Below are 12,936 nucleotides of genomic sequence, written 5' to 3'. Positions count from 1 at the left end.
TCCCTACACCGAACTTCCTAATACTACTCCTTCCCTCCCCTCTGCTGTCTTTTCAACCCACATGACTGACCACCATTAGACAGATAGGCAGAACCAGAAGGAAGTGAAATGCTCACTTAACAAACAGAGCATCTTTCTCAATGCCATTGCCATAGACAAGACACACCATAATAGAATTAGTGCCATTATGGATTCTCTTTGAGGTGTAGAGACTAAAAGAAAGTATGTTTGATTGGAAAAACTGAAAAGCAAACACTCACAGCCCATGCCATCCCTAACGATTATATTACAGGTCCCTTTGTGAGCTAGTGAGAGAAAATACCTTACCTGGAAGGGGTAAGGGAACCTTTCAATAATTGAAATCTGCTCCATTTCACTGCACTCTTCTCCCCTTCTCTGCAGTGACAGAAGAAATCATAGTTATTGGTTGATGCATTGCTCTTTTCTGGATTTCCCTAGGTACTGGGAGTCTTTTGCAGTGGTTCCAGAAGGCTCTCCTGCATGGACAATGCTAATCCTTAGTGATTGCTTCCTATATCCCAGTAGGGAAACATATCCATAGGATCCAGCACATACTCATTCAAAAAAAAATCTCAGGTATCTCAAACTATTGAGAAAAGGGAGGTTAACCAATAAATGATGCTGGGACAAACATTTAACCACTAATATTGTCAGAGGTGGGGGGCGAGTAGTTAACATAGCTATTTCACACCATATACCAACGTAAATTCTGGATGGATTCAAGAGCTTTATATAAAAAAATGAAACTATGACTAACAGAAAAGAACATAACTATTTACATAATTTTGTGAGAGGCAAGTCCTTTCTAATATAATGCTAAAAGTTAGAACCATTAAGAGAAAGATGAGCTAATTTGATGACATAGACTTTAAAACCCACTATGGTTAAAAAAGACAAGTATAAACAAAATTCAAAGATAAATGAAAAACTGGAAAAATATTTTCAACATATATTATAGTTAAAGTTAACATATCTAGATCTCTTAAAAAGTACTAGGAGTAAGGTAAACATTTCAATAGAAAAACTGGCCAAAAAATTAACAGGAATTCACAAATGGAAAAATATAAATCAGCTGTAGCCATATAATTGTCCAACCTTATGAGTAACAAAAAAATTGCAAAATAAGTCAGCAATGAAGTATCATTTTTCTTGGCTTTCAAATTAACAAATATTTAAAATATCTGGCATTGGAAAGAATGTAGAGGAATAGATACTGTCATACAAAGCTTATAGGTGTATATGATATTCAAATTCTACTTCTACAAAATTAAATAGAATAAAACTATAAAAATAATCAAAGCATACAGATTTCATAAAGAAAAGAACAAAATATTACTCCTAGGAAGTTATTATAAAGAAAAGAGTAACAAAAGTACATAAAGATGTATGCAAGAATGTTCCTTTCAACATGATTTATGATATCAAATAAATTGGAAACAAATGTCTAGTAATAGGAGATTGGTTAAACAAATTACAATATATCCATGATAGGGTATACTATACAGTCATTAAAATCATTTTATTAAAGAGTATCTATTGTTATGGGGAAAAGTTTATATTGTTAAATTGAAAATGTAGGTTGCAAAGTAAGATGTGTGGTATAATATGATTCTATGTTTTAAATATATAACATATATATTAGTGTGAGTGTATGTGTTGTTAATGGAGAAAAACATCTGTTAAGTCCATACACGAACATGTTAATAGTTGTTTTAGCTGAATAATGAGATTATGCATGATTTTATCTTCTTTTTTGTGCTTTTTTTGTATTTTGCGAAGTTTCTATAATAAATACGCATTACTCTTGACATCAGGAAAAAATGATATTTAAAAAAATCAACTAGGAAATCAGTAGACGTTATGTCCTCGAGAGGCTCTGGGAAATGAGAGAAAAAACAGTGAGCTACTAAAGAATCTCATGACTCAGAGCCCTAGAGTTCTGGCTTTCAGACTAACTCAAGCTTGTAAATCTGATCCTGGTGACTGAGGGAGTAAAACGAATCATCTCTGATCAGTTTGAAAAATTGATGTGATATCATCTTAAGATTGGCATTACAAGTTTTCCAGATTAAGTGAGTTGTTCTGCATCTGGGGAAAAGACGCTGAGACTCAGCATAACCAATATGTGGCAGAGTGAAGAACATATATGGGAGCTTTATGTGTCCCACACTGCACAGCATCACAGGTTTATTTACAGAGAACTGAAGTGTTCCAAGTTTCGTAACTGCAACCCTCCTGCCCCCGGCCCCCGTGCCCAGTTCTAACAATGGCCTCTTCTCACCGGAATCTGTCTTTCGGGGGGAGGATTTTTCTCAGGAACCACTGTTTCAACACAGGTGATCTTCTCAACATCTATTGAACCCTTCTTACTGCCTCTTCTCTGAGAAAGAGAATGAGGAAGAAAATGGAGAAAGATTAAGAGCAATTAAGCAACCAGATGATTAGATTTCGCTATCTCATCATTCAACACAGAGAGGTGACACCCACACTCTATATCAGGACCTGTCATTTTGAAAAAACAAACAAACGAACAAAACCCAAACAACTTCCAGATCTATTAACCTAACCTTTTTTGACTACCAGATGGAGGGCAAACACTATAGAAGAGTGGATGACTTTGTGTGCCTTTAACATAAAAAATAAGGAAGCAATCTCCAAGTCTTTGATTTCATTCTCAACAATCATTTAATGAGTGCTCACCAACTGCAAGAATCCATGGTGAGATTTTCCCCATAGCTTCTTAGCACCTTTGAATTTTTGCTCCAGTATGTCTGTAGCTAGTTCTGGGCTAGGAAACATTTTGCTGAGTTTGAAGTGTACTTGGGTCCCTTCCACCTACCCCCTCCAACCAAAAAGGATCTACCTCCCCCCAAGGCAGATCTAAGGCCAAGTCTTTAAAACTCAGGTTTCACAGCACAGAAACTCACCCCACGTTCAAAGTCATACTCATAGTAGGAAAGTTTTTGCACGGTCAAGAGAAAGAGGCGCTTCTTGAAGTTTAAAGGTGATGTTTTCTTTTTCTGCTGGGATCGCTTCAGAAAGATGCTCTCCAATATCACTGCAGCCATAGCTTCTTCTTTCTGGAGCTCACTGGGTGCTGTTGATAATGAAAGTTCTTGAGGACCCAGCACATTGAACCTCACCCCTCCTGGTTCCCCCTCAGCCTAGCCACCTAGTTTCAAATGGAACAGAAATGTTCAAAGCTAACAAAGAACCTACTTACTTTGACGTCCTCCTTCCATAGCACCCATTTCTGCCAGTTTTCAGGTATAATGGATGCACATCGAAGTGGGGTGATTGATTCTACATCATGAGTTCATATAAACTGGGTTCTTGTATAAGGCAATGGAATGCTCTGGATATCAAGTGATATGTACCCACGTGCTTGGTAATGTCTAGAGGCAGCTCTACACTAACCACCCTTTTATGTTACGTGCAGAATCTGTGAACAGTAAAAGTCTCTCTGCAGCTGTTGACCCTTATATCCCCAGAAGGGATAATGCAGGTGCCAGAACTCCACTGAGGCAGATATTGGACTTTCAGTTCCCAGTTTCCTAGACAGTGAGTGTAATTTTTCATACATTGTCCCACTGGGGTCTGTAACCAAGGGGTCTAATAAGGATATGGAGGCTGCACCTGCAGTTATGGACATATACTAACTGCCACCCAACTAATTTTGCCCATCACCCTATGGCTGAGCTACAAAGGATAGAAGCTTTGTTCTAAAATTGAAAAACAATTTTTGAGAGGTAGTTGTTTTGTTTTGTTTTTGATTTTTCCCTTCCTTTTTGCTTAGATTAGTTCTTTCAGACAGCATCATGCAAAAGTGATGCAACTGTCTTAATCTTATAGATGCTCTCTCTGATCATTTATGAAAAGTAACTTGTTTAGCCTCTCCAAACTTACAGTACTTCAGAAAGATTCAGTTTAGGTAACTGAAATACAGAAAGGCAAAGAAAGTTACAAAAAGTCACCGTTGTTTTTTTTTATTCACACAAAACACACAGTTATTCACTTAAATGCACTATCTTTTATTACTAACCCAAACCTTCATTAGAAAGATAAAGTGAAAATATAAATACTGCCACAGAAATAGAGCACTAAAAAAAATACTGAAAAAAATCACCAAATCACCAGCCCCTTCTCCCTCAAGTTTTGTTGGAGGTAAGTTTTTTCCTGAAGGGTGTAGGTTTTTTTTTTTTTAAACTAAACTCCTTATGGTTTTGGTGGCACCATGGAAGCAGAATAAAGTAAGTAGTTTTTTGTACTTTTCAAGCATAGGTTACTTCTCACACCAGGAAAGCAAGGGAATGGTTTCTTATCGAAGCCTGAGGCTATCCACACCATTATTTTGCTCTTTCCTGTGGTGTAAAATGTTCTATTATTGTACTGAGGAGACAAAAATAGGTTACAGGAACACCAGGGATGTTCAGAATGATCACTTTGTTATTTATTCATCATGTGGATGCCACTGTTTTCTGGTGGTAGACTTGTTCAATTTTTTATAAATGATCTTTTGAGAAAATTGGGCAAAGGAGCAAACTTTTCCCTACCCCCTCCACACAGCTTTCTTCCCTGACTCCCCAGTTTAAATCATCTCTCACAGGAGTGACAAACTGATAAGAGTTTGCAACCAACTAGAGTTCTATCTAGCATTCAGATTCAGCTCAAACCCCAAAAAGATTTCTTTTAACATTAAGGTTTTTCATTTACTCAGAAGTAGTGGTAACCAAGTAATAATAGTCTAGTCTCAGGAGCTGCCAACTCATCGAGATCCCTGTACTAATATCACATTTGTTCCCATGGTGAATTCCAATTAAGTACCTATTCACAACCAAAGACTCAACTTAGAGAAGACAAAATAATACCCTAAAGAAATTGAGTAGCATGACCAGTAAATTGGATCAGAAGCATCCAAACAAACCACGTCCAGTTGTTCCTCTTTTAGCTGAGTAAAGCACACCCATCGTTTTACCTTTAGTTTTGTTGCAAGCTCTTGGTGGATACACTCCCCTGTTCAGATCCAGCATCTGCTTCAGTCTTGGCGTCTGCTCTTATTTCCTATAAGACAGGTCCTTCTGGAAGCTGCCTCTGTTCTTTTTCTTTTTTAGAACAAATCCAGTTTGTACAGGAGGAAGCCTTCCTCTCTTTTAAGTGTCTGTGTTGGGGTAGGGTTTAGTGCTGGTCTAAGTATGAGGAAGTAAATAAGCCTCTCACTAGCCATTGCCCCTCTGAGCATGGGGTGAAATGGCCTCTACTTCTAGATCATTGAGCTGGAGGACTGCTGGGACTTCCATGGCCTGGTTGCTCCCTCTTTGATTGCTTTCCCCCATTCCTTGTGATCCACTCCAGGCACACACAGCCTGAAAATGTGGTAGTTCTTCCTTAGTCACCATTAGTCCATCCACCACTAATGTGAAAGGAGAGGCATCTGCTTTTATGTCTTCCTGAAGGTTGGTGTGTAATGGACACTCTGCTTTAGAGGATAGTTGCAGCTTCTTTGGGTACTTATTGTGAAAGGTCCTAATTTTCTTCTAACAATTTCAGCAGCCCACAGAGTCAATTTGACCACAAAAGATGCACAGTGAGGGCTGACCCTGCACCTCACTCAAGTGGTGGGGTTGGGGGTGGAAACGGAAGTGACATGAATATTAAACACACACACACACACACGCACACACACACACACACACACTTCACATAGAGAAAGAAAGAGGAGAAAAAAGAATAGAGAGACACACACAGAGCTCTTCATTTAAAATATAAAGTTCCAGTGTTACAATGTTCTCTTTATTAAACTACAAATGCAAAGATTTTCACACGGCCACCTTTTGCAGCCTCGCAGCTCTTTATGGAGCAGTGGAATTCCAAAAAAGAATGCTTAGTAGTAAGAGTTCAGCCACTTTACAAACTGCACTATGCCAAGGAATTAATGTAAATAGCACTTGCAGAATCGATAAACTAAACCACCTTTGGCTCCTATCTTTGCTCATGCTAAGATAAAACACTATTAGGGGGACTTCCCTCATGGTGCAGTGGTTAAGAATCTGCCTGCCAATGCAGGGGACACAGGTTTGAGCCCTGGTCCGGGAAGATCCCACATGCCGTGGAGCAACTAAGCCCGTGCGCCACAACTACAGAGCCTGCGAGTCACAACTACTGAGCCCGTGTGCCACAACTACTGAAGCCCGTGCGCCTAGAGCCCGTGCTCCACAACAAGGGAAGCCACCACAATGAGAAGCCCATGCACCGCAACAAAGAGTAGCCCCCACTCGCCGCAACTAAAGAAAGCTCGCATGCAGCAACAAAGACCCAACGCAGCCATAAATAAATAAATAAATAAATAAATTTATTTTTAAAAAATTGGCTATTATTAATAAAACAACAAAACAAAACACTATTAGGGACAACACCAGAGAAAAATCAGAAAATGACACAGCCTGTCTATGACTGGGAAGGGTCCAGGAGAAGCTAGTTAGAAATAGTCAGTCATGGTTCAAATAACTATTAAGCCAAAATATCCAATAAGCTGCGTTTTGTGTTTATTTCTCCTTTAAAGTATTACATAATTGTCCAGCAAGATTCTAGCCATTCCCTTTTCTCCCCAAGGGAATGGAAGGGAACACATGCTTCTCCCAGTGCAGTCCATCCATCAGACATTTTACACACATTCTTTCATTTATTCCTCACCACAGATGAGGAAAATGAGACTCAGGGAGGCTATGTGACTGGCCCAACCTTATCTATTTGTGACCCCACACCCTTGTTGTTTCTGTTGTACCTCATTGCCTCCCAGAGGGATTTTTTTTTTGCCTTCAACGAAGTGTGATGCCATCCACCTCAGCACCCTGTTATTCCCCATGGCTATCAGCAAAGAGCACTGGGGACAGACCCCTCTCCATCTTCTAAGAACATTTGCCAAAGGAGGAAATGGTGGTTAAGTACAGGGGATAAGTAAGAGAGAATTCAGGATCCAGGGGCACTTTCCTCTGCAATATTCCTCTGGCTAGAAAGGATGATATGTCTCCCTTAACTGACAACAGTACTTTTTCCCACATGTGGATTCTTCTCAGTTCTGCCAAGGTTTTCTTACATTTTCCTTTAAATCCTCTATAAGGAGATCTTGTTTAACTGGTCGACTTCTAGAGTTCCCAGCTGTTTTTTCCTTCAGGATTTTTTGTTGTTAATGGGATGAAAGCAAAGTGTTTAGGCAGAACACCAACTCTTTATTCTAGGGTTGTTATTGCTTACTGTGAATATAAAAGTTTGCTTGAATGTACTGTCTTTTATATTGTGAAATATTGCAAATAGGCAGAAAGTAAAGAGAATAACATTACACTCATGTGCTCACCACTTAGCTCTATAGAATCCTAACATTGTGCCATTTTGTTTCTGGTGTTTTGTTAGAAATGAAATACTATCCATACAGTCAAAACACCCTTGTGTACTCTTCCACAATCTTAGTTCCCTCCCTCCATAGAGGTTACCAATATCTGGAACTTGGCATTTATCATTCCTAGGCATGTTTTTATATAATTACTACATATGTAAGTATCCAAAAAAGACATTTAGTATTGGTTTACATGTTTCACATTTTAATATGTGTTACATAGTCTTCAGCAACTTACTTTTTTTCTCAATTTTTCTCATTTCTTATGATTTATTGATCTTGGCAGTTCTAGTTCATACATTTTAATTCATTTTGATATGTATCAGTATTCTATATGATGAATACATCACAATTTATTTATCTATTCTCCTACTGATGGATATTTAGGTTGTTTGTTTTCAATTATAAATAATGCTACCATGAACAATCTTGTACATGTGGTCATAGTTTTCCACTCTCAGAATGAATTCTCAGTTACTTAGACAACGTGGCAAACCCAGGTCCAGCTTATGCGTTGGAGTATGCACTTTGTGTAATCCCTTGTTCCTTTTTTAGTCCCATCTTCCTGAGGCTTTACTATGAAATCTGGTAGACTTATCAATGATCTCTCATTAGAGTAGAGTATAACTGATAGGCCTACTAAAAATCTCTTCTCAAGCCCAAGAAGCATCTCTCAGGTTTTGATTGAGAATCCCCAGTCTTGGAACCAGAAGAGAAGTCGTCATTAAAATATCGTACCCATAGCAACAAAGAGCCATAATTACTCTTGTTAAGTTCCCAAGAAGCTCTGTTCAGGCCCTAATGAAAGCTAATTATTTCATGATAAGTTTCAGGGTCAGTGCTACAGGTGACCAATTTGTGGTGAAGACTTCCAGCAAAATCAGTTTTCTGGCTGCTGGCTAACCAGTGAAATTCTCATCTACTGTAATCATTTCTAAGAGGTCTCGGCGCTCTGGTCTTCTTCAGCATTTCATGTTGTTAACATTTTACAATTTTCTTCTGTGGTTTTGGAAACTTCTGGGTCTGTCATCTCTTCTTCCCTGCACTAGAGACAATAGATTCTGGCCAAGTAATGATGAAAGGAGAGCCAGATAGCGAATCTGCAAGTTTACACTGAGCATCAGGTTGGTGGTAATACTTTCAGCATTGTTCCTCTGCTCTGAGGGTGACTGCTGGGTTGTCCGTCTTTCACTCTGGACTTGTGTGACCCTTTGGCCTTCTTTTTCAATTTAGTTTTTGTTTTCCCTGGTTTAAACTTTTTATTTTTTTCTGTCAATATCACAATAACACATGTTCATTATAGAAAATAAGTACAGGGATATTAAAAAGAAAACATCAATTATAAGCTCATTATCCAGAGACATTAATATTAGGCATATTTCCTTCCATTCTTTTTCTCTGCATTTTTCTGACTATATTTGAGATCATATTGCACATACTATTTGTAGTTTGCTTATTTTTCTTAACATTATCTGTCTAAGTATCCATCCATCCATCCAACACATATTGTCCTCAAAATATCTAAAGTTCTTGTTTAATGTTACTCCTGATTATTTTCCCATGATATTAGGATCTCTATATAAGCATCATTTACCAAGTCAAAAAGTTTGTACATTTTGAATTTTGAAATATATTGACAAAATAGTTTCCAGAAACACTGTAACCAATTTCCACTCCAAATAGCAGTTTTGGAGAGCCTACTTTTCCCACACTTTTGTCTCTTTTCTGCTCCACTTCTAATCAGTTTTTTTTTTACTGTTTCTATTACAGACAGATATGTAAGGATGAGTTAATAGACTATAGTTCATTTTCATTTCTGGGAGTCAAGGCAGTGAGTAGAGCTTCTCCTTGAAGTTCAGCTAACTGATGCTAACCCTAAGGCATGTGACGATGGCTCTCCGAGAGGGAGGTGGAAAGCCTGGGATCAAGGCTTTTGTGTTTCGAATGCTCTCCCAACACCCTCAGTCAGTGCACAGGAACCTCCAGAGAAACTGAAAGTGACACGTGGCCCATTTGTTTCAGGGTCCTCAGAGGAGTTCTCTCTCCCCCTCCCCTGATGGCTTCATTTGCATAACCCAGCAGCTTTGGAGTGAATTAGGTCAAGGTCTGTCTCTAGCTTCTTACTGAGCACTGCCTCACTGAAAATTCTAGCTCTCCCTTATTCGCAGGAGCTAGAAATTGGATATAGGCATGGCATCCATGGGCAAAAAGCAGCAGGCATCTGATGACTCTTTGGAGAACACCCAAACTGGTTTTCAAAAGCCATATCTTCCCCTTATACCTAAGTCACTTCCTGGTATGGGTCTAGTCCACTGAAAGGAAACTCTCTATAGGAAATTTGCTCGAATGGAAATAGTAAATCATACTGATGATAATTTTACATTGCACCAAGACCCTAGAAGTGGATGGAAAGTTACACTAGTTCTCAACATGAGGCGTTTACAAAAGATTCTAAACAAATACATCACTAGCCATAAGCCACAGGAATTTGGACTTTAATGCAAGCAGATAGTTTAAATATTCTGAATATAAAAGGGGTCAGAATAGACCAGACAGGGCTAACACTAAGGGATCCTGTTTCAGTAGAATGCATTAGATTGTTTAGGGTATTTGCATTTTGTGGCTTATTTGGTAGGTGACATTGTTTTATCAAATATCTGAGGCTCCAAGGGCTGTAGCACCCTTGGTCAGGGGCTTGGCATGCAAAATGAGGGAAGGAGCAGAACCAGCACACAACTAACAGCACAGAAGATAACCCCTGAGCTGTATAGACCCCTGCCTCTGGGCTTTGCTGCTGCCCTGCCTCTGGAAACAAACAGCATGAGATAGAGACTTTGAGCTTGGAGAGCTGGGTGGCCAGGAAACTGGACAAGGATTCCATTTGGAGGTCCAGCAGCTCACCCAAGGATGTCTTGGTCAGGCCCAGCAATCCCTTTTATTTTAAATGCCACACCATTTATTCTAGGCAGATCCTCTGAGGACCTTGGCAGGTCTCAGGCAGAATAAAAATAATAGCAAACAGTGAGATAGGAGCACTGACTATTGCTGGGCCCTATTTTAACTACTTTACATAGATTAACACACTTACTGCTCACAACAATACTATGAGGAAGGCACTAGGCAAGTAGGGGGAAAGGGAAAAGGGAAAACGGGAGGGGAAGAAAGGGGCAAGAATAATTCAATGCAATTCCACAATTATTTATTAAGCACTGACTCTGTTTCAGGGATGGTAATGAACAAAATAAAGGAGGGGATAAAGAAGAGGGGATACAGGTAGAGGAAGGAGGAGGATGGAGAGGAGGAGAGGAGAGCAAAGGAGAGAAGAAAATGATGAAGCCTAGAGAAAAGAGAGCCATGCACATGGCAGGCAATGGTAATAGGAAAAAGCTTCCCCGTGACCTCAGGGGTTGGCCACACTGTCTGGGCTGAGGCTGAGGCTGCTTTTTTCTGGCCCAGCCTCTTACCCACTGTTACCACGAGGTTGGCGGACACAGTCCTTCCAACAAGCCAGCTCTGATCCCAGCAATGTTGGCTCGATGCAGCCTGAGGCTTTACACCCTGGTTTCACCTCTCCTTAGCTTACACAGCTCAAAAGCCTATTGTGGCATGTGAGCTTTGACCATTTTCTCAGACAATCTGCCTCTTAAAAATTCCTTCTTCTAAGGGTCTTATTGACACACATATCCATTTTGGGTCTTCCGGCAATATTTGACCAAAGGGCTTATTTTTATCCTGGCTTATTTTGCCACCGGCAATAAATCTTACTTTTCTGCCAAATTGTGCAGAGGTGCCTCTTTCCAACATCTGCTACCTGTTCAGATGGTCACCTCATAGCGCTTTTTTCTCTTCTTGTTCCCCCCACAACCTCCTCAGAAAAGACCCTTCCAGCCCCTTCTGATCATCTGAAGAGACTGTCAGGGCCTTGTGCTGATGACACTCCCACCCTCTGTCAGCCTCCTCCTCCAGCAGACTACATGGCACCAGCCACGCTTTCTATCTGGCCTTCAAGGGTCCCAAGATCCCACGAAAGGTACTTGCTGCTGCTGCCCAGCCCTTGCCATGCCCCAGACCCACCTCAGTCCTGACTTTAATGCAGGTAGCTTCCCGGATGCATTGAGATGCCAGGACTTTGAAGGTGGGACTCGATCTCAGAAGACACTGGCCCTGGAGACATATTCTTACAGTCCAGAGAGGAAGGACAGTCTGAACAAACCCCACCCTTTCACAGCCACTCAGTTCCCTTTTTTTGTTTCCTGACTTAAACCAATGTCTTTTTTTTTCTTCTTCTCAGCAGCATGGTATCTGGTTCCCTGCTGCTGTCCCTATTCCACTCCCTGCCCCAGCTGTCCCCGCCCCAGCTGTCCCCGCCCTTCATTTGCTTGGGACTTCTTGAGTCTGCTCTGAAAGAACCCTCCTCAACATTACTGGGGCCACTGAGACTCTAGACTGGGCTGGGTTGAGCAGACACGTCCTCAGGCCGACCTCCCCGAGGTAAAGGGCTGGCATCGCTAAAGGACAGTGGAGACTTACAGAAAAGAGGAGAAATGCAGACATGTGGAGACAAAACAAAGGGACTGGCGAGGAAGGGCGTCTTTAGCTTCTCATATCCTCTAAGGCAGAGACTCAAGGCCACACGGTTACACTTGCTAGTGAAGGATGGACAGTGTTCACGAAGAGACCCCAAAGTACAGATCCTGACAGAGGTAGAGACAAGACTTCCCCCTGCTGAGTCATTTTCTAAGAAAGCATTTTTTCTACAGATAAAAATGTCCGAATGTAAGCTCACATACTGACGTGTGTCCTTCCCGTTTTCTGTGGATGTTGATTTTCTCCATTTTAGATTTGGCCTCAAGGATTCACTCTTAATTTACAACTTTCTCTTTAATCTTGTAAAATAATAAACTAGACTAGATGTGTTACTTGAAACCTGAATGTTTCATCAGCCACCTCCTAGCCTATGTTCTAGCAGCGATCTTCTCCCGGAGGACTCTCCTAGGAAATGCAGACAGTACTGGCTGTAGACCAGGATGGCCACAAAGCCCCTGGTGACTGATCTGCTTGCCCATCTTGACACATCAGCCACTGCCATATTTACTTGCCCCAGGCGCTGTATGTAGGAACAGATCATAAATCCCACTAGAAGAAGTCCGTCAGAATTTTTAAGGGAACAGGATATATATTTTTAAAGTATTTTGTAGGATAGTAGACTAGTTAATCCTCACGTCCACACAAGATAAAGGGGCAGCAAGTGTTGTATGATCTCTCTATTTTATTGACAATTTATATCCTTTCACTAGTCACCTCTGAATAGCTGCTCCAGTGGCCTGCCTGAGAGTTGGTCACAGACATTCACCTTCCCTCCCCTTTTCATCAGTCAGATGCTACTTGTTGTCACATGCCCTGTTCCTTCCCAAGGTCCTTCTGGGGGTGGAGACTGGGCGTTAATGGGGGATCTAGACAAGGGAGAGCAGGACAAGGGAGAGGGGAAAGTAAAACTAGGCGAGTCTTCACCCTCTGCCCATGTG

At 40.7% G+C, this 12,936-nt stretch overlaps 1 protein-coding gene across 2 annotated transcripts in view; it reads right to left on the bottom strand.

Moving 5' to 3' along the window:
• Nucleotides 1-11,649, bottom strand: part of BTK (Bruton tyrosine kinase) — a 28,418-nt gene extending 16,769 nt beyond the window's left edge. Inside the window, exons 1-4 of one of the 2 annotated variants that reach the window (XM_007467953.1) lie at nt 11,486-11,649; nt 2,949-3,118; nt 2,303-2,401; nt 328-396 (exon numbers count right to left, since the gene is read on the bottom strand). In XM_007467953.1, the coding sequence (XP_007468015.1) occupies nt 328-396; nt 2,303-2,401; nt 2,949-3,089 (309 nt within the window). In that variant the 5' untranslated portion in view covers nt 3,090-3,118; nt 11,486-11,649. Of the gene's footprint in view, nt 1-327; nt 397-2,302; nt 2,402-2,948; nt 3,119-11,485 lie in introns of those variants that run through there. The other variant, XM_007467954.1, reaches the window with a different exon arrangement.
• Between the last annotated feature and the right edge of the window lie 1,287 nt (nt 11,650-12,936).

Source organism: Lipotes vexillifer, unplaced genomic scaffold, assembly GCF_000442215.2.
Source record: "Lipotes vexillifer unplaced genomic scaffold, Lipotes_vexillifer_v1.1 scaffold152, whole genome shotgun sequence".
In the NCBI taxonomy this organism is placed as follows: Eukaryota; Metazoa; Chordata; class Mammalia; order Artiodactyla; family Lipotidae; genus Lipotes; species Lipotes vexillifer.
This window is presented reverse-complemented; position numbering and strand designations above follow the sequence as displayed.